Consider the following 18988-nt stretch of genomic DNA (forward strand, 5'->3'; position numbering starts at 1 on the left):
TCGTGACTTTCTTCCGATTTTCTGCCATCGTCTTTGTCCTTATTTTTTCATCCGCGATTGCTTCCTTAGGTTGTACGAGGAATGGGTAACAATTCAAGTTGTCCTAGCGGTTCACGTTTGTAGTTAGTTAATTATCGGAACAGCGTAAAGAGTTTTATTGAGCATTATGCGGCGTGTAGGTATATTCGACTTCATTAGCCTAGATGCGATGATCAAGAGTCGATAGTTTTCATTCGACGAAGTGTGTGATATAAGAAGATAGTTGAGTGCGATCAGGAATCATCTCTTAGCTGTTCAAGAAAAATTGTGACAAATGGTTCAACCCGTACACAGCGAGAACAGCAGCTTCACCTTGGACATGGAGTCGCTCGAGGAAATGCTTCGCAAGGTAACGACAGTTTTATTCTCGTTACCATGTTATTGTCGAGAGGCTAATGCTCGCAAGTTAATTAAGAATAATGCTTCTCTGTGTACTCTGAACGTTGAATCAAGAGAAGGAAAGTATTTATTTAGGATCTAGAAAATAATATAATGCTTGAAATTAAAGAGCAAGAATTGCGTCACGCACAGTGTAAAGAATTGGAGGTGAGCTCGAAGTTCGAAGACGATATACCTACATAAGGAGAGAATGATGGGGGGTGTTAGGGGGAAAAGTTTTTTAACTGCCACTTCCTGTAATGTATTCCGTTAGGCAGCGTTGAATGGACCACTTAGCGAGCATCCCGCGTACACACGAACGCTTACTCGAGTGACGGGAATGATGGAAGAAGAGTGGGTGGTAGGAGAACAGGAAGGGGACGGGAAGAGAGAGAGAGAGAGAGGGGGGGGGGGTTGAAGTAGAGGTTAGGGAAAAAGAGAGAATATTGGGGCTGTCTCACGTGAGCGCTTCACTAGCTGTAAAGTCTTCCCTTTGGCGTATCTGTAGATACCTACATACACTTAGGTATACGTATGTATATACATACACGATACATCGATGTCTCATCCTCTTTCGCTCGACCTCCTAATAACGCGTTAATGGTCAATTCAGCGAAAAGTCCCCTTACGGTCATCAACTGTATCGAGGACTTCTCTGACTTTCTTCATCATACGATCCCTCGACAGCGTTAAATTCACCACTGTGGCCAAAAAGAACAGCATTGGCATGGCATCTGAAATATTCGAACGGAAACGATTGACTCGTGTAAGAGAACGACCGCGAAAGGGGGAGTAGAAAATAATAGTAAATAAATGTTTCATGCAACGACCCAAAGACGCAACTCGCTCTGGGTCGAGGGGATATGGACAAACGACTGAAGCCTGGAGGAATAGAAAATATTCGAAATCAGGCAGGAAGACGCGAGCAGCACGTTAAACGCTCTGAAAGGGTCTGGAGTGGGTTTTTAATATTCCAGGTTGCATGTTGTTAACACATGACCATAGTGAAGAGGAGGATTGGAAGCATAGGGGTTGGAAGCGCGCGAAGCCAAGGGTAGTGAATACTGACGCGGCGTTTGCGGTGGCTGCGGTGACCGATGCCCTGTGAAAAATGCATAACAAAGCAAGCCGGTGCACCGCGGTGCATGGAAGCATAATATTAACCGGAGAAACGGAGAAAGTGCCTGGGCAGGTTGCTAACCAGACGGTATGCGGGCAAATGAACAGGTGCTGATGGCCTTGAAAGTGTTGCCATGCACCTTCCGCATTGGTGGTGAACAGCCAACGAGTCAACACAGTGCCTTGCAAATCGTTGAAATCGTTCCGTAATATCAGAAACTGTTTCTATTCTCTGGCTGAAAAGGCAAGGAATGGACTGGACACGTCCATATATCGCCCGTAGCTTTTCTATTCGTTCTCCGTTCTTTTTCGCTCACGCAAAAAAATCGAGTCACTATCAATTTACCGACACAAAGAGAAACGAAACTTAAGAAGATACGATACGTTATGTTTCGCATCACGCGACTAGCTGATAACATTAACGAACCAATCCCTGCTCAGTGTCTCCTTGCACCGTTTTTCTCCACCCTTCTGCTAGTGTGCCAGGAGTGAAAGTTATTATTTCGTTCTTAGCTCAGCCTCGAACCCCATTCTCGTTCCCGCCCACACTCCTCTTCTCCTCTTTATTTCTGTACCTACCTCATAAACCTCCTTTCTGTTGCCAGTTTCCTCCCTTTTTGACCCACTTTTTTTTCGCGCGCTCCTTTATAGCACGTAGTTACGAAGGAAAAAGAGACACAGTAACGTCAGCTGAATCGAACGTTTAAATATTTGCCAATTTCTCGTTATTAGTAGCCAAAGATTTGTACGAATGATATTCGAAGCGCGGGGAATATATTACGACTCTGATTTGAGTCTCGTTGAAGTTAGCGGTGAAAAAGCTATTAAGCTTACTAATAGAGTCAGTCAGCCTCGTTGACTCTTTTTCAACGTTCTTCAGCGAAAAGTACTGACTTAAAAGTTCTTCGTGGTTGACCCCTTGAACAATACGAATTGCATTTCAAGTCGAGCACTGACCCGTTTATTAACCTCCGTTTTAATTAATCAATCAGTGTATGCCAACGGTGTTATTTGCCACACCAAACGCGAGTTTTCCTCCCCTACTTCGTATGCATACGTCCATGTCTTCGAAGCTCTAATGCACTGATGGTCAAACCCTGTTGCAACAGAAGTCATATTTCGCCTATCAGAAATACTCGAGAGCCATATCCTCTATTGGAACAGTCTCATATACATATGAGTATTAATTATTATACATTTTGCAAAATTAAAGGACCGCTAATTTTAGGCCGAAAAAATGTCAGTGTTTGATGTAGCTTTAAGGTACCTACAAAATAGTGAAAAAAGAAAGCGTACAGCAGTGCACCTAGGTTCATTTTAAAGGGCAAAGCCTTTATTGAAAATTTCTTTTAATCTAACACAAATTCATTTTACAAACCCTTAATCTTTTTGCTTTCAGCTCTCAGAGCTCGAGCGACGGGTGTTGGAAGCGGAAGGCCGAGCTGACGAGGCAGAGGATAAGGTGAGAATTGGTCAAACCTGTACTCAAACCTGTAGTTTTGACCGTTGCACAATTGCACCGCTGTTGTACAGTAGCTAAAACATTGCGATACAACTTTGATGATTTTCAATTTCATTTAGTTAAAATTCCAAAGTACAGATCTCTCTATTTTTGTGGCGTGAAAATGGTCTAATGGAAACATCAATACTGCGTTATCGACTATAGAAAGGCGGTGCAATGCAATGGTACGTCGTAGCGCGGCGTGGCGCGGCGCGGCAGCGGGCGAGCTACAGACCTTGTTCGCGGTGAACGAAGAAATCATAGACTAGTCTGTTCCCCACCGAGCTGATCATCGATTTTCGGGCTCAGTCTTCCTTGCTTTCTCTTACCGACAACGGATATTCGACTAGCTTTTACGTGTGTTACCAGTTGGATTAGCAAATTTGCTTTCGATTTTCGTAGGATTTGCATAGGTACTTATATGTTGTCAACAAGTGATCAAAAAATTCCTACTTGCATTTATGTTAAAGAATCTTTAAATTACTTTGAAATGGTTAACTTGTCGAAATATGAAAGCAGGAAGAAGAGAAAGAAGTATAGAAACTATAGCATAATGGGAGGTGAGAAAAAAAAAATATTCCGATTTGCGCGAAAGCAACGAAAAGAGAAAAGAAGGAGAATTTTGTACTGTATTTATTCATCTCGATAAAAAAGGAGCTTTGAAGGAAATTTCAGTCGGTAGCCGCGATCGCAAAGTGTCAGGGCGCATGTTACGTCGCATTGATTTTTGCTTGTGCACGAGAAAGACGGACCACGAGGATGAGAGAAAGACGAGTGACTGGAACTTTGTGGAGGTGAGAATGAGAGACAGTAGGAGAAAGACGAGCGATAACATGGCCGAACAACCGGCGGAGCTAGAACCTCGTTTTATTATGACCTCGAAATTTGGTCGGAAAGTTGGGCGTTTGTGAAACACGTGCATCTACGAAAAAATCGTAGCAGCTGCGACCTGATAGAACATTTTTCGCGATTTCTTTCCTCGATCAGGGGAAGAATCATCTCGGACATATCGTCAACGGCGAACCACCAACCGCGTCTTCAGAATTATGGATCCAGGCAGGTGACATCGATGAAAGGTAATTGCTCAGCAGAAACAAGAATACTTATTTTTTCCAATTTCTTCGCACCACGACCGTTTCGTGCTCTATGCACCCCGGTGAAACTGTAGGTACTCGTCCACAATATACTTCCTGCCGTCCTCTTTCGATGATCACATTTTCATTCAAGTATAAGAAGAATTGCGAAACATAAATCAAGTGTTCGTAGGTATACATTGGAATACCTTCAGTCTTGATGAAGATTCGATGAAACTCCGAGCGAGATAGAAGTTAGAAAACGATTTACCGGTCAAACGTAGATCGGTTTAACGACTCGAGATTTGATGGGACGCATTTAGAGACGCGTATAGAGTTGGCATGCCGCCAATTCATGAGTAACCCTCGTTTCCCGTCAACTCTCGTGCAACAAATAAAATAGTTCCCGCTTTCTTTTCTCGTAATATCAGAGTTTTTTAACATTTTAAAGTCGTCATAGTCTTGTATCCTTTTACTGCCATCCTTCGCAACCTTTCATTGTGCTCCTTCAAGGATCTTTCCTACATGCGAGCTCCAGAAACATGCTTGAATGTCCGTGGTTTTTATCTTGTCTTCTAAGACGCGATTGGACAATACTTTGTATATCCATGCTTATTAATGTATATTTGATCCTTTGCGCAGAGCCGTGTTTCGTAGCAACCCACATGCAATGTTTTGCAATTTTTTGAACTGGTTATCAATCAACTCCATTTTTCTCATAGGTCTATGGATCGTCGTCTCGCTATTTCGATTCTCTTTCATCTTTCAAAGATCATAGATAAAAATGTATGCTTTTGCATGTACGTTCACATTGACTGGCTCGTTTCGGCGAGTAATACACGCGAACATTGTTCTTCGTCACGTGCACGCGCACGTGTGTTTAATCAGGCTAAAGAAAATAAGACAAGCAGTTGTTTGCTCTTTATCTTGCTACAATCAAACCCCTCACTATATTCCTTGCGTACAGTTTCCAACTGTATCAAACTATATCATTAACGTCGAATAATTTGTAAATTTTTCGAATCTACTTTTAAAGATCTACTCGAACTAGTAGTTGGGATGAAGTTGAGTGGAATTGATTCGATTTCTGAACAATTTTTCGATCATCTTTTTTGAATGTTTCAAACTCGTTGGCGATGCGTTTGACTGTCTTCGGTCATAGGCCGCAGCGATCGGCTCGCCTGATGGTGGCGTTTGTGTGCGGTGCATGGGGTACATCCGCAGGACCTCACGAATTCTGCGATTGGCCACAAGCCAAGGTGACTCATCGCCTCTAGGAAGGGCCGCTGCTGCTGCTGCTGCTGCTGCTGCTGCTGCTGCTGCTGCTGCTGCCGCTGCCGCTGCCGCTGCTGCCGTCGCCGCCGCCGCCGCCGCCGCCGCCGCCGCCGCGTCTCAGCGAGTTTACGTGCATCTGTTCATTCTCCGTTCAGTTTGGTTCGATCTTCGATATCTTGCGTATCTTTCTTCACCTTCTGAAGGAAACGAGGGAAATCGAGACTCGATCAGAATCGATCCTGAGACTTCAGGGGAGTGTCCTTGAGAGAATCGTGTACGCGTTCAAGAAAGGACTGTCGAGAATCGGCGTGCGCTACAAGGACCGTTTAAAGAGCTATTCGACTAATTTTGTTGATCAACGGATCGGCTATCATGGCTACTCGTACTCTTGGTAAGCCTGGGATTGCCCCAGATCGCATCATTTCTCACGCTAATTTCTTCGCGAAGTGTACGCCTCAGTGTACGCCTCAGTGTGTCATTCGGGGCGAGTTATTATCATAAATGATAGAGATTGAAAAGGTGCGAGTGTGATTTTACGTGTTCGTTTGAAATAGTGAAAATGACTAGCCCTGTGGCTTACACGTGGACAAATACAAATTTCAAAGATCATTTCAATGGAGTTACATTCATATGATTCGTATAGTAACAATACGTGTGGGGACATAACAATGTTAAAAATTGGAGACGATCGAAAATTTGAGGTATCAATGAAGGGCCTTGACTCGTGAGAAACGAAAGCAGTAAAGATGTAAACGACTGTCGAAGAAATCGATATTACTCATGAGCACATGCACGCGTGAGGTCGAAAGGAAAACAGTCAGTCGGAGGATTTCCCCTTTAGAGTGTGTATTGATTTTCTCGATACAACCGCTCTCTCTTTCTCTCACCTATTCTCACCCATCTCACTGCCGAGAGAGAAAGAAAGTTTCCCCTTCGGTATAGTGGACATTGGACGTATAGAGTGGTTACGCGTGCCCGCGTGAAGGCGATATCGATTTTTGACAGCTGCTGCGAAAGCAACACCGCTACCAGTATCGTGCCAAAAAAGAAAGGGGTTCAGAAGGTCCGCATCGAACGTTCATTTCTCATATACTCACGTATCTCTCTTTCTGTTTGCACCTTCTTGGCTTCTCGCCACTGTTTACTCAACGATCCTGCACCGATAATCACGGATCTTCGGCTGTCATGTTCCTTGAATCGCGCCGGTAACAGCGCACGGTCGTCGCTTATTCTCTATCGATTCGATGAAATTCGTTTGCATGTTGCAAAAGATTTGTTTCAACGAGGGAGATATAATAACAGCTGTAGTTCGTTATGAATTTCATTCGTTTTGAACCAAATGAAAAATCTAGCATAGGAATCGTGTTGAAAGAAATTTTGTAGAGTTTGATCGTAGAAAATGTTATCGACGATACAGTAACGAATAGTTTATTGTTTGCATCGCGTGCAGACTATAAGAGTGGTGTTTTTGCTTTCTTCTAGGTACGGATGATGGAGGAGCGGCTAGTGAAGGGTGAATACTGCTTAAGCACATCCGGTGTTGGTTCTCCACCTCACTCGTTGCCGTCGACTTCCGGTACGCAGAATGACAAGATCGAGGATGTCCATTGCGCTTGTATATCGAAGTTAGAGACACAAGTCGAGGAACAGGTGAGACATTGCAATTTTACGTATCAATGAGAAAGCATTTGTTCGCGATTTCAAATTTTCACGATTCGCAATGCGAGGGCGATGTTTCGATACAGATATCTATTATGTACATTTTTCATTGCGTTGCGTTGCGATATCGCTAAATCGCAATAAACCACGATAAACTACGTACTTATCCGAGATTAAATCAAGATGACCGAGTTACAGTCGATTACTACGATTTGCTCGCAGAGACAGTTACGGCTTCAAGACGCGAGGCAAGTCGAGGCGAAAGCTGCGAGAATAAAAGAGTGGGTTACGAATAAGTTGAGGGAGTTGGAGCAACAGAACCAACATCTACGGGAACAGAACAACAAATGTAATCAGCAATTGGAACTTTTAAGGAATCATATAACAAACATCGGTTTGAAACCCCCCGTAAGTTGAGCAACTTGAGTTAGACCTTAGCTTATCGCTTCCGTAGATTTCTTGAATTGATTGTCTTGTTCGAAACATGATTTATCTTGAAACTGTTATGTCGATAAGAAGAAACGGGGAAGAAATATCGTTACTTGTATGAAAAATGAAGGAGTGATTCGGAGTAACACTTGATTATTGAGCAAAGTTCGGAGGTTGGTTAAAATGAAGGGTTGCTATGTTTCAGGCACCCACAAGAGCGTCGTTATCATTGGAAGTAGATCCTACGTTACGCAGACGATCGGAGAGTCTCGAGGGAACACCGCAGGCGATAGCCGAAAGCGTTCAGAACGCAGTAGCGGAACCACAAGCTGGTACAAAACACCGAAGACATCTGTCCGCTTGTGGAACGATACAGCGAGGGATCACGACCACTAACATGGACTCTAGGTAGAACCTTGTACGAGACACCATATGACTGGGTTTCACGCGTGCACTCGCCACTTGCTTTTCAATCATTCTTTTTGCTTCTTACCTTAACAGCTTAACAGCTTCTCCGATCGTTGGTCGCGTAAATGTGTCTCGAATTTTCCTTGGGAGGTCTCACGACGTGATAGCGGCGCCCGACTCTCAAAACCGTGGTACCCTGTAACGTCCTGAGACTTCCTGCGGAGAACTATCGACCCATCTATCGTTTTTTATTATCTCTTGATTTTGAGCACGATGTTTCTTCTTTCTTAACATTCTTCTTCTTCTTTTTCTATTTTTTTCCCTCTTTTGTTCCGCTTATCGGTCCTAACGAACGATCGCTCAAAGCTCTGGCTAATTCCAAAGTAAATTGGACGATATGCTGGTTGACTTAATTCTTTGGTTTTATGCTTGCTCTTTCTTTTTCGCTCTAGCTTACTGTCCGAGGAACTCGCCGCAGCAGTGGAGAACTTGGTAATGTTACCAAACATAGCTGGCGTTTCGGAGACGAGCAGGGACAGCGGTAGCTCCGAGGCTGTACACGACTATGCCGAAATATACACGCCGAGTAGGGAAGGGCTGAATTGGACGCAAAGTGCACAGGGTCCTCGACCACCTACTCCGCCTCTTCACCGATTTCCCAGCTGGGAGGCGAAAATATATCAAGTAACAATTCACTTGTTTTCCGTTTAATATAACTAAATAGCTTGTACTGCTTGCTTTTCGTTAAATTGTTGATCAAGTTTAAATTCACTAAATACTGTGTTACCCTCGTATCGATGCCAGGAGCTACGAGAGGATACATGTACGATAAATTAACAGCAGAAATCCAAAACGCAGAAGACTCGAGTAATTTATCGAAAGAAATTGAACTAGAATGCGTAATGTCTCGCGTACCGAAACATACGCTGTCCATGTATAATGCTTGCAAAACAGTGTCACTTGTAATCAAACAGAACGCAACAGTCACCGATTCCCCGTAGGTAGCTGACGGCGGGCTTGGCATTGGTCCACCGACTAACGAGGAATCTGCTCCTTCCACGATGACCAACACGACAAGCTCGTCGAAACATTCCCATGCAACAGGGCACAACCTGACTGCGCACAATTCTCAAGGTTACTGCGATATATCAGTGCCAGTTTACGCGACGGTCAAGGGTAAATGTCCAGCGCCTCCGTTTCGAGATTACTTTTTCCTTGTCTTTCTTAATTTATGTCTTTACTATTACTTTTTTTTTTTATACGATTCAGGACGAGCCAGTCAAATTAGATCCATGCCATTCGGCGATAGCTCTGATGATAGTTCAGACGGTGAAGAACACCCGAATCAGACCGAAACTAATACGAGAATCACTAACAGTTCGTCAGACAATACAGACTCTTCGCTCGGAAGTGGAAGTAGCCCGTCGAAGAGCGTTAAAACCACTAGTAGCCTTAGCCCCGCTAAAAGAAGTTCCAGCGGTTCTCCTAGCAAAAGTGTGAAACGTGGTAAACATTTCGACAGTCATCATATCAATAACTAAACAACTTTAAAATTACATGTCAATCAACTAACCATTTGAAAATAATTTTCTTCTATAGATACTTCTTTAGAATCTGGATTATCCGAAGATTACGCGATACCTCCTGATGCACTTAGTTCTACCTCTCTCGAATCCAGCATGCCCAGCTTATTGATGCGCGTATCCGGCGAGAGTCCAAAACGGCAGGAGTCACTGGAGAAAACTGGTCATTTGGCGAAACTCGGAGGTAAACTGAAAACTTGGCGGAAAAGGTGGTTCGTGCTGAAGAACGGTGTGCTCACGTATTGGAAGAGTCAGAACGACGTAAACAGAAAACCTCAAGGCCAAATTGTTTTGGATGAAGTGTGCAGGTAATTGTCCACTCTTGAATATGTCTTCTTTTTCCTCTTTTTAATCGATGATAGAAACGAACGATTCAATCGATACGAAACAATCAATCGATAGAATAAACAGGGCAGAAGGTGCTGCCACGTTCGAGATAGCTACTGGTAAAAAGACTTACTACCTAACGGCAGACTGCATAGCGACGATGGAAGATTGGATAAGAGTTCTGCAGAATGTACAAAGGCGGAACGCGACCAAACTTTTGCTTAGCAAAGAGGACAATAAACCAACGATACAGGGATGGCTGACGAAAGTAAAAAACGGTCATGCTAAAAAGTGCTGGTGCGTCCTCATTGGAAAAATGTTCCTTTACTTTAAGTGCCCTAACGATACGGTAAGTCTTTCACATTTCCTAACTTTCCTAATATAAATATCTGAATAGTATGTAGTAGTACACAATAATATATATTACTATTATTATAAGGATAGAGATCTCACCGATCCATTTCTCGTATCTTCATAGAATCCTATTGGACAAATAAACATGAGAGACGCAAGAGTGGAAGAAGTCGAGCATGTGTCTGATAGCGACAGCGAAGAAAGAGATGCGGAATGTCCGCACGAAAGAACAATTGGCATTTTCCCCACTCACCAAGGTCCTACGTATTTGCTGATGCCCCACAAACAGGACAAAGATAATTGGTTGTATCACTTGACCGTAGTCTCTGGAGGTGGGCCTAGTGCTGGGACTCAGTACGAGCAGTTAGTACAAAGACTGATGGAGACCGATGGAGATCCCAGCTGTGTCCTTTGGAGACATCCTCTGTTACTTCATACGAAAGAGAATATTACTAGTCCACTGACCAGCTTGACGTCTGAAGCCTTGCAAACTGAGGCCATCAAACTTTTTAAGGTCATTATTTTGTGTACGTGCGTACGTGTGCCAGTGTAAGTGTGTCAGTCTGTCCGTGAATATACGCGTCTGTATGTATGTATATGTATGTGTAGCCTCTTTATTTAATCATTGTCTGTCATTAACCGAACCGAATCATGACAACACACTCTTATTACGTGTTGATACAGGCTTGCCAGTTGTTCATGTCAGTAGCAGTGGAGCAAGCAGGCATAGACTACCATGTGGTGTTAGCGCAAAATGCGTTACAACAATGTTTAGACCAACCTGAACTACAATCTGAATTCATCTGTGCATTGGTAAAGCAGACAAGTCGTCACACGCAACACCGTTTGGGTGTACAGGTAAAAAAGGCCGCCAGACTTGTGTCGCTGGGTACTGCGCGCGTTGTAAGTCCTGCTTATTGTTTAACAAACACTCCGAACCCTGTACCATTTTCACCAGCTGACGTTCGACGCGTGATTTTAGAAAACATCTTACCTGTTACCTTCAAATTTCTATCCTCGACTATTTAAATTGATAGGTAGCATGGCCAATTGGTCTCAACTTCATCGTGATTCAATTCAGATTGAACATTTCAAGTCTGACCGTGTTTGTTACATTCGTATAAACGAAATGGTACATCGGGTACGCTTAGTCAAGTATTATAAAAATAATCAGATTGGAGGTAGAAAACGGTAGAACTGTTTACTTATCTTTCTCTGTATTTTTTTGTTTTTAAGAGAACTAACCGTTCCAGTAACAATAACTGCAATTCGTTTATTGATTTATGCGAATAATACTTGACGAAGTTTCTTAACAAAAAATAATTTTTTTAGTTTTAACATTCATTCGTATTTCATTTTCATTTGCTGCTTTACATGTGCTCCTTCTAGACTATTCTAAATCGCATGTGTTTTCATTCTTTTAGACATCAACGTGTTCAACTTTTCGTTCTTAGTTTCATTTTATTATGTACTTTTTAATATTTATACATGAATACCCTATCACCTTACCTTGATACGCCCTATATATCATGTGAGCCGAACCTATTTCGACAATTCATTCGCCCATCACTTTCATCAATAATACTATGGGACTCGTTTTATCGGTTTCATTCATATACACTGTTGCTTTAATTTACCGATGAATAATTGTTAATGTTTCGCGAGTTTGTCAAAATACGTTCTGCGGCGCACACACACTTGCAGAATGGTATGTTGGTGTACATAAGAACCACACACAGAAAAACATCTTTTTCTAGATTGATTTTTCTTTCTGTTTCCGTACGTTTGTTTGCTCGATAGCTCATTACAATATTCTCTGTTTGAATGCTGCTTAGAGAAATTTTAGCCTTTGATCATCGATCGATAGACGATCACACAACGGATATAAAACTAGACAATCCTTACAGATTCGAACCCGTCAGTCCGTAGAATACGAATACGCTACGAATATTGAATAGAAATGATAATTACAATATATTTTCGGGCATACGTACATACGTTCATAAATACATATTTGTAGATATATATACAAGTATGAAATTTTGCAAAGCGTAATGTCTGTCTGAATTCCGAACGATATGCTTTCGAGCTGTAAGGTAAACTCCGTAGTAGTGGACTTACATGGGCTGCGAATGAAAAGAAGGAACGGTAATAAGCAAAAGTGCTTCCTTCATCCACACTGGTCTCTTAATTCATTCGATTGTTTACGATCCATGCGTTTTATGTGATTAACATATAGAATTTATGCGTTCATAATGATCCAATTTCGATTGCTTATATACTAACAGACGTATTGACGTAACAATTCGAGTGTTTAACTGGATGAGAAACATTCAAGTTTTCTTTCCTGATCGAAGATTCGTTCTTCTTCCTTACGGATTCGATACTTACGGTTATTTATGACTCGTTGAATAAGAGAAGAATAAGTGAGATCAGAAATGAAAATCCGTCTTCTGGGCAGGGGAACGTAATATACTTAGGGGGAAGAGAAAAAAAGAATAGGAAGAAGGAAGGGAAGAGGGGCGAAAGAGGGAAGAAATAAGAAAAGGAATAGTAGATTAGGTCTGGTTCAATTGAGAGACATAGTAGTATGCCAGCATACCATTGCAGCAGCTCCTTCTCTGCGCCACGCAATCGCTGTTCACCTGCGATACGCAAAGTCCCGCGGCAAATGGCAGCGGTGAAAATGCGGACGCGCAGTCGACGGCCTCCACTTCTCACAGTCCTACGCTCACGCAGGGCCACTCCACCTCTACGATTCTGGACTGCAAAACTAACCCTGCCCAGTACGTTCTTATCCAGGGATGGCAGCTGCTCGCTCTCGCTGTTTCGCTCTTCCTACCTAGAAACAATCGGCTACTATGGTACCTGAAGTTACATTTGCAACGAAACGCAGACACCAAGTGAGTTTCCTTGATCAGATGATTCGCGATTAAAGCAGGGTATAATGTACATACATACATGATAGGTAGAAATGTTCAACTTGCACAGAAGCGTTTATTTAAAATTTTGTTCAAATTGTTAGCGGAATGAAATGTTCACATTCGTTAAGATTCGAAATTTTAATTACAGAACGGAATGCGGCAAATATGCAGCTTACTGTGAAAGAGCGTTGGAAAGGACGTTGCAAAACGGCGGAAGGGAAGTGAAACCCTCAAGAATGGAAGTCCTCTCGATATTAATGAAAAATCCCTACCACCATTCGCTACCGCACGCGATACCAGTTCATTTTTTAAATGGCACATACCAAGTTGTTAGCTTTGACGGTAGTACAACGATAGAAGAATTTCTGAATACTTTGAATCAAGAAATTGGTTGTCGTGACGTTCATCAGTCTGGTTTCACGTTGTTCAGTGACGACCCCATCGAGAAAGACCTTGAACATTTTATCGATCTTCAAGCAAAAGTATGTATATATCGGTACAACTTGAATAACTCTGGTGATTCGTAAGTTCATAAGGTGATGAAGATACTCCTTCATTTTTTTCATTTTAGCTCTGCGATATAATTTCGAAATGGGAAACCGCGTTGAGGGAAAAGGGTTCAGGGAAATTCGAGAACACCAGAGTAATCCAGTTAACGTATAAATCGCGATGTTATTGGCGACAGGCAGCTAAAATGGAGACTGATAGAGAAAGACTTCTTTTGTGTTATCAAGTTAATCAGCAAGTCGTACAAGGCAAATTTCCGGTTAATCGTGAGCTGGCATTCGAGCTTGCGTCGTTAATGGCACAGGTAAATCTGAAGCATATTCTCGTCTGATAAAGGATGGCGATACACTCGATAAATTTCCTTAATTTATATCTTTACAGATTGACTTTGGAGAGTACAACAATGACAGAGCACGAGGAAGCGGACCTGGGAGTAATCCACATCACCTCGTCCTTCAGGCTCTCGACAAGTTTTATCCTTTACGATATAGAACGAATATCACTACTGAACAGTTAAGGCAAGCACTGAGAATTTCAATAGCAAGCATTAGTGTCCATTTCGACTATTTTAAATAAAGTGAATCTCCTATTTGCAGAGAGCTACAAGAGAAGTTGCAAGAAAAATGGATCGCGTTAAAAGGTCGTAGCGTTTTAGACTGTGTTCGTATCTACCTAACTTGCACCAGAAAGTGGCCTTTCTTTGGAGCTACGCTATATCAAGCAAAGGTTAATAAGGAGTACTTATTACGTTTTGGATAAAAACGTTTGGATCCAGCACACATTGCTTACTCTCCACGAACCAACAAATTTTATTAATAGACTTTATGTTCCCGCAGTTGAAACAAGCTGAACCGATAACTGTATGGATAGCTGTTTCCGAAGACAGCGTCACTCTGCTTGAACTACAAACAATGGCAGTAATGTGTCGTTATAATTATACAAACATAATTACGTTTGGGGGATGTTTAGATGACTTTATGTTGGTTGCTTGCTCTGACGAAGGCGCTGCAGAACAAAAACTTTTATTTGCACTTTCAAAACCTAAGGTATATCGAGTATTATTGAGATATACTATCGATCAAATATGATAATACAAATTCTAAAACGTTGATTTGTTCGTTTTCTTACGTTTTCTTTATAGATTTTGGAGATAACATTGTTGATCGCAGACTATATGAATGCGTTGGGACACACTTTACCCGGTACTCCGCAAATGAACACATTGACCCGTAACGGATCCCATAGATCGATCAAGTCGACTTTAAGACCTACTACTGGTTTGTATTTCTACAAATAAACATTTCGATCGTTTGCTTCGTCACTCCTTTTTCTCGATTAATTAAATAAAATGATGGTATTAGGATCGAGCTGTCTTCCAACGCAACCAGACATTCTGAAATCGACACCAGATCACCAAAGACCTTAAGACTCAAAAAGACTGGACATCCTACTTCGCAAAGAAAAACGCAGAAATTTGCAAGATTCAGTTTACGAACGTCTAATCCTGTCAAGGTACTAAATTCTTTATGCTCGAAGGTACTACAGTCTGTATTATAGAAATCCGCATATAGAAGAACAATGGGCTACGCACAACAGTGTGCGTTGTAGAATCAACTTTAGTTAAGATTATTTTTCTGTTAACCAGAAAGATTCTGACGGAAGAGGGTTGCTTGATAAACGACGACATTTATGTACATATTTGACACATTGTACGAAACACACTCTGTGGTCCACGTAATAGATAACGTAACATAAGACGTGGTAGGACTGAAATTAATCGAAAGAATATGCAAACACTGCCTAAAGAGTACATTACTATGTCTAAATTACATCGAACAGTTTCATCGGAAAGCTGAGTGTCACGCTGAGACTTTTTTGCTACTGTATTTATACACCGAATTCGATACATTAAGATAGGATGCATACATAAGTAAAACCGGTGTATCGTGTACTATGTATATAAATTAATCAGAATTACTGAATGTTTAGAAATCTAGTTGGGCGATGCAACGATACCTATATCTTCGGTATGAGAATACGTCAAGAAAATTCTTACTCTTGTGGGTAAATCGACCGCAAACCTCGTACAGAGGAGCTGCAATTAATAATTGCAACTGTAAAATGAAAAAGCCCGTGACTATTGTTACACGAAGGTGAAGACGCAGTGTTTTTTCTAATGTTTCTGTTAACCGTAAATTAAGATGAATGTGATGCTAACTATGTACCTATTGTCGTTGTCGATTCAAAGTACAATTTCGATAATTACTTTACTCGTTAAAACAATCGAAATTTTGCTACGTTTCATGCGTTCAATCTTTCCAACTTTCGATAACTTTTGAAGCGTCATTTCAAAGAAAGGATCAAAGAAAATCATATGCAGACATATTATTGACTGTATCTTATGAAAGCTCTGTTGCGAGGGAAAGTTCTCTATACGCAAAACTATGAACAGAAAACACATGATACCGTGTTAATTTGATAATAACTAGTCTCATATTTCATATTTATTTAACGCTTAAGCGAAAGTTAAGTTCGTTTTATATAAGGACATGACCAAATACAACATGTACTGGGAACGCAGATTCTTTTTGTTATTGTGTTAACAGTTAGTATCGTTCCTGTATAACGTATGTGCAAGAAGATTTTTGTACTAATAAAACGGTGATCCCATGGTTACTACGTATAGAAGTTTTGTACGCGCTTGACGTGTCCTACGTGTAACTAGAAAACGTCTTCCTTCTCTTTAGTAACCAGAAATAAGTAAGAAAAAACTGTTGTTGAGAGAGTAGGGCTTTCGTGCAATATGTACAAGACTTCTATAATTTTGTAAATCCTGAGATAGATTGCGTGTGATTGTGCCTCTCTTGAGCAAAATAGACTAAGTAATTCTATGCACGGCTTCGTTTAGCGCAGTTAAAGAATTTATATGAAAGAAGAATGATAGAAGGGATCGAACCTCAGACTATTGGGAGCAGTACAAAGATATGCAAGAACGACATTTTGTCTTTAATTTTTATAATATGCAATTAAATGCTATTACATATTCGGGTGCTCAGCGCCGTTGTATCAGGATGCAGTAAAATCACTCATTTTGTAAATATCACGATTAGGCTTAAGTTTCTAATAATTGCAGTAGAATGAAAAGAAAGAGAGCAGCTAAAAAAGTTACAATTGCTGTAGATATTTCTTGCGATCGTCGAAATGTCTACAAATATTCTACTGAGCCTACTACCTTACATTTCTATTTATTATTTATTCATATAAAATGACGCGTAAAAGGCACGAGCGGTACATAGCAGAAACCATTGTACTATTGTACAGAAAAAAGAATAAACTGCTCGAATCTATACTTGAAGAGATTATTTATTTGCTTGAATAATTAAATATTTCTCTATAATAATAACAATGCATTACGTTGATTTTGCATCATTTTCTTAGAAGTTAAACAATCTGTACATGCTTAGTCTACTTCTTCGGTTCTAACAGGATGAGTTAACGGTATTACGGATTTTTTCTTCACATCCCTCGAAAGCGCTTTTCGCATGTCTAAGCAAATATAAATCTATTAGATCTAAATATAAATAAATATAAATCTACTAAATCTATTAAATTTAATGTTTGAGTAATTTTTCTGTTTATATGAAGATTAGAAGATAACACACCGAAAGCATCTTCATCCGGGTCTCCATTATAATATTCCAAGACAGTTCTGTACACAATATATCCCAGCTGTTGATACATTTTAATTGCCACTTTGTTGCTTACTCTTACAAACAGATCTACAAAGTATGCCTGCTTCCTGTAATAATAGACAATTTTTGAACGTACAATTTCAAAAATAATATCATTATTAAGGAATTCAACTTCTTACTTTTCCGAAACCTCCTCTAAAAATTTGATCAACATCGCAGCAAGGCCTAATCTTCTATAATTTGGAGAGACAGTAAGAGCTGTTATATGACCATGCCAATTTTCACCATGACCCTCAGCTTTTCCCATTACTGATGTTTTCCCAAATTCCACGTATTTAAATAAGTTGCAAAGCATGCTAATAAACAAACTAAATTATATAAATAGAACTCACTGTAACCCATAATTTCTCCACTTGGCGATTCTGCCACTTGAAAATATTCTGGCCAATGAGCTAAATAGTGCATGTAAAAAGAGAGTCCATACTATTATGTACAAATTTCAGGAAAAAACAATCGGAATTTTTATTTGATATACGTTTAAACAGATTCGTTTGTAAGATGTTTTGTCGTGCTCAAGAAGCTAGTTATGTTAACTATTGTATGCATGAAAACACGTACGTTACAAACAAAATCTGTATGAAAAAGGATACTGTTTCCGTCAGTGGATCCAAATTTCTATAAAAGAGTAAATATATTAAAAAGAAAAATTGATTAATTAGTTTGTACGTATGATTACTTTATTTCTAGGTTCAAATGAATTCTAGGTTATTCTTTGATACACGTTTCATTTCGAACTTACACGTTATTAAATTTGAACAAATCGTTACAAGTAAAAGGCCTCAGAGTTGTCATATTTTGAAAGTATTGTGTAGTAATGTAGGATAATAGAAGCAAAATTGAATGGAAAGACAGAACGAAACAAGTATGAAAAATGCAAAACGTTTCGCTACCGGCACGGATTAACAAATGAATCACAGACGAAATTCCAGCAGATCTAACACCAAATGAACATCTTTTAATTTGAATGCCGGCAGCCGGACCCGATAGCTTATAATGGTGTTCGTGTTTAAACTCTATGCGACACTACTCGCAATAAAATATAAGTAACATATGTGTATGCACATATGTGCATACGTATATCGTCATGACGAATGCGCATGCATACGGAAGTAGTGCACACATAGGACGCAGCAATACAAATGCACTAGTGGTGCCACTAGTGGTAGCGGTCTAGAAATAAACTTTTAGTTCTGAAGCGCAGTCGCCGGAGGGCGCCACCACTAGCTTTTTAGCAAAATTTTGCAAATGCTCTTTTTATGATAAATACACTAATTCTGTGGACTTTTACCGTTGTTTAACAATCTGTAGAGCCCATACAATGATTTTACATCGTCAGATTGCTAATACATTAGGAATAGTCTGCGCCCATCTTTTGATCTAATTCTCATATTGTCTTTTTTTCCAACAAATGAACAATTCGATAGGTTTCAGGGTTTTATACTGACATTCGTGGACCTCCTGATAAATTCACGTCACTTCGTGTATAATTTTATGCAAACTTATCTAATTTTTCAATGCCAATAATTTCCTATGAAAAGTAAAGTAAACGTTTGAATGTGCATTGAAATATAGGAATAAATAGGGCTTTCGAAAGATATTTACGTAAGAATGAAAAAAATATTCGTTTTGAAAATTGCAAATTGTCTGAAGATTTTTTCAT

General features: G+C 40.4%; 2 protein-coding genes across 18 annotated transcripts in view; one reads left to right on the forward strand and one right to left on the reverse strand.

Moving 5' to 3' along the window:
- LOC143187385 (uncharacterized protein CG43867) overlaps positions 1 to 16925 on the forward strand; it is a 35277-nt gene extending 18352 nt beyond the window's left edge. For 3 of the 16 annotated variants that reach the window (XM_076391562.1, XM_076391564.1, XM_076391565.1), the window contains exons 3-21: positions 2936 to 2998; positions 6868 to 7035; positions 7267 to 7452; positions 7679 to 7881; positions 8334 to 8565; positions 8883 to 9057; positions 9151 to 9387; positions 9481 to 9772; positions 9867 to 10140; positions 10270 to 10659; positions 10830 to 11048; positions 12756 to 13048; positions 13218 to 13551; positions 13641 to 13880; positions 13958 to 14094; positions 14173 to 14302; positions 14413 to 14622; positions 14718 to 14853; positions 14938 to 16925. In XM_076391562.1, coding sequence (XP_076247677.1) covers positions 2936 to 2998; positions 6868 to 7035; positions 7267 to 7452; positions 7679 to 7881; positions 8334 to 8565; positions 8883 to 9057; positions 9151 to 9387; positions 9481 to 9772; positions 9867 to 10140; positions 10270 to 10659; positions 10830 to 11048; positions 12756 to 13048; positions 13218 to 13551; positions 13641 to 13880; positions 13958 to 14094; positions 14173 to 14302; positions 14413 to 14622; positions 14718 to 14853; positions 14938 to 15002 — 3984 coding nt within the window. In that variant the 3' untranslated portion in view covers positions 15003 to 16925. Of the gene's footprint in view, positions 1 to 157; positions 389 to 2935; positions 2999 to 4033; positions 4114 to 5603; positions 5777 to 6867; positions 7036 to 7266; positions 7453 to 7678; positions 7882 to 8333; positions 8566 to 8882; positions 9058 to 9150; positions 9388 to 9480; positions 9773 to 9866; positions 10141 to 10269; positions 10660 to 10829; positions 11049 to 12755; positions 13049 to 13217; positions 13552 to 13640; positions 13881 to 13957; positions 14095 to 14172; positions 14303 to 14412; positions 14623 to 14717; positions 14854 to 14937 lie in introns of those variants that run through there. The other 13 variants (XR_013003194.1, XM_076391574.1, XM_076391573.1 and 10 more) reach the window with 13 other exon arrangements.
- Positions 16922 to 18413, reverse strand: Naa20a (N-alpha-acetyltransferase 20 A). 2 transcript variants are annotated; one of them, XM_076391579.1, is made up of 6 exons: positions 18068 to 18410; positions 17919 to 17943; positions 17661 to 17751; positions 17448 to 17577; positions 17239 to 17375; positions 16922 to 17122 (listed from the first exon to the last, which is right to left on the reverse strand). In XM_076391579.1, exons 1-6 carry the CDS (start codon positions 18118 to 18120, stop codon positions 17037 to 17039), a joined length of 522 nt encoding a protein of 173 aa, XP_076247694.1. In that variant the 5' UTR covers positions 18121 to 18410; the 3' UTR covers positions 16922 to 17036. The 2 variants fall into 2 exon arrangements, with proteins under 2 accessions (XP_076247694.1, XP_076247695.1); XM_076391580.1 differs by lacking the exons at positions 17661 to 17751; positions 17919 to 17943 and having other exon boundaries at positions 17448 to 17624; positions 18068 to 18413.
- Between the last annotated feature and the right edge of the window lie 575 nt (positions 18414 to 18988).

This window comes from Calliopsis andreniformis, unplaced genomic scaffold (genome assembly GCF_051401765.1).
Source record: "Calliopsis andreniformis isolate RMS-2024a unplaced genomic scaffold, iyCalAndr_principal scaffold0022, whole genome shotgun sequence".
NCBI classification, from domain to species: Eukaryota; Metazoa; Arthropoda; class Insecta; order Hymenoptera; family Andrenidae; genus Calliopsis; species Calliopsis andreniformis.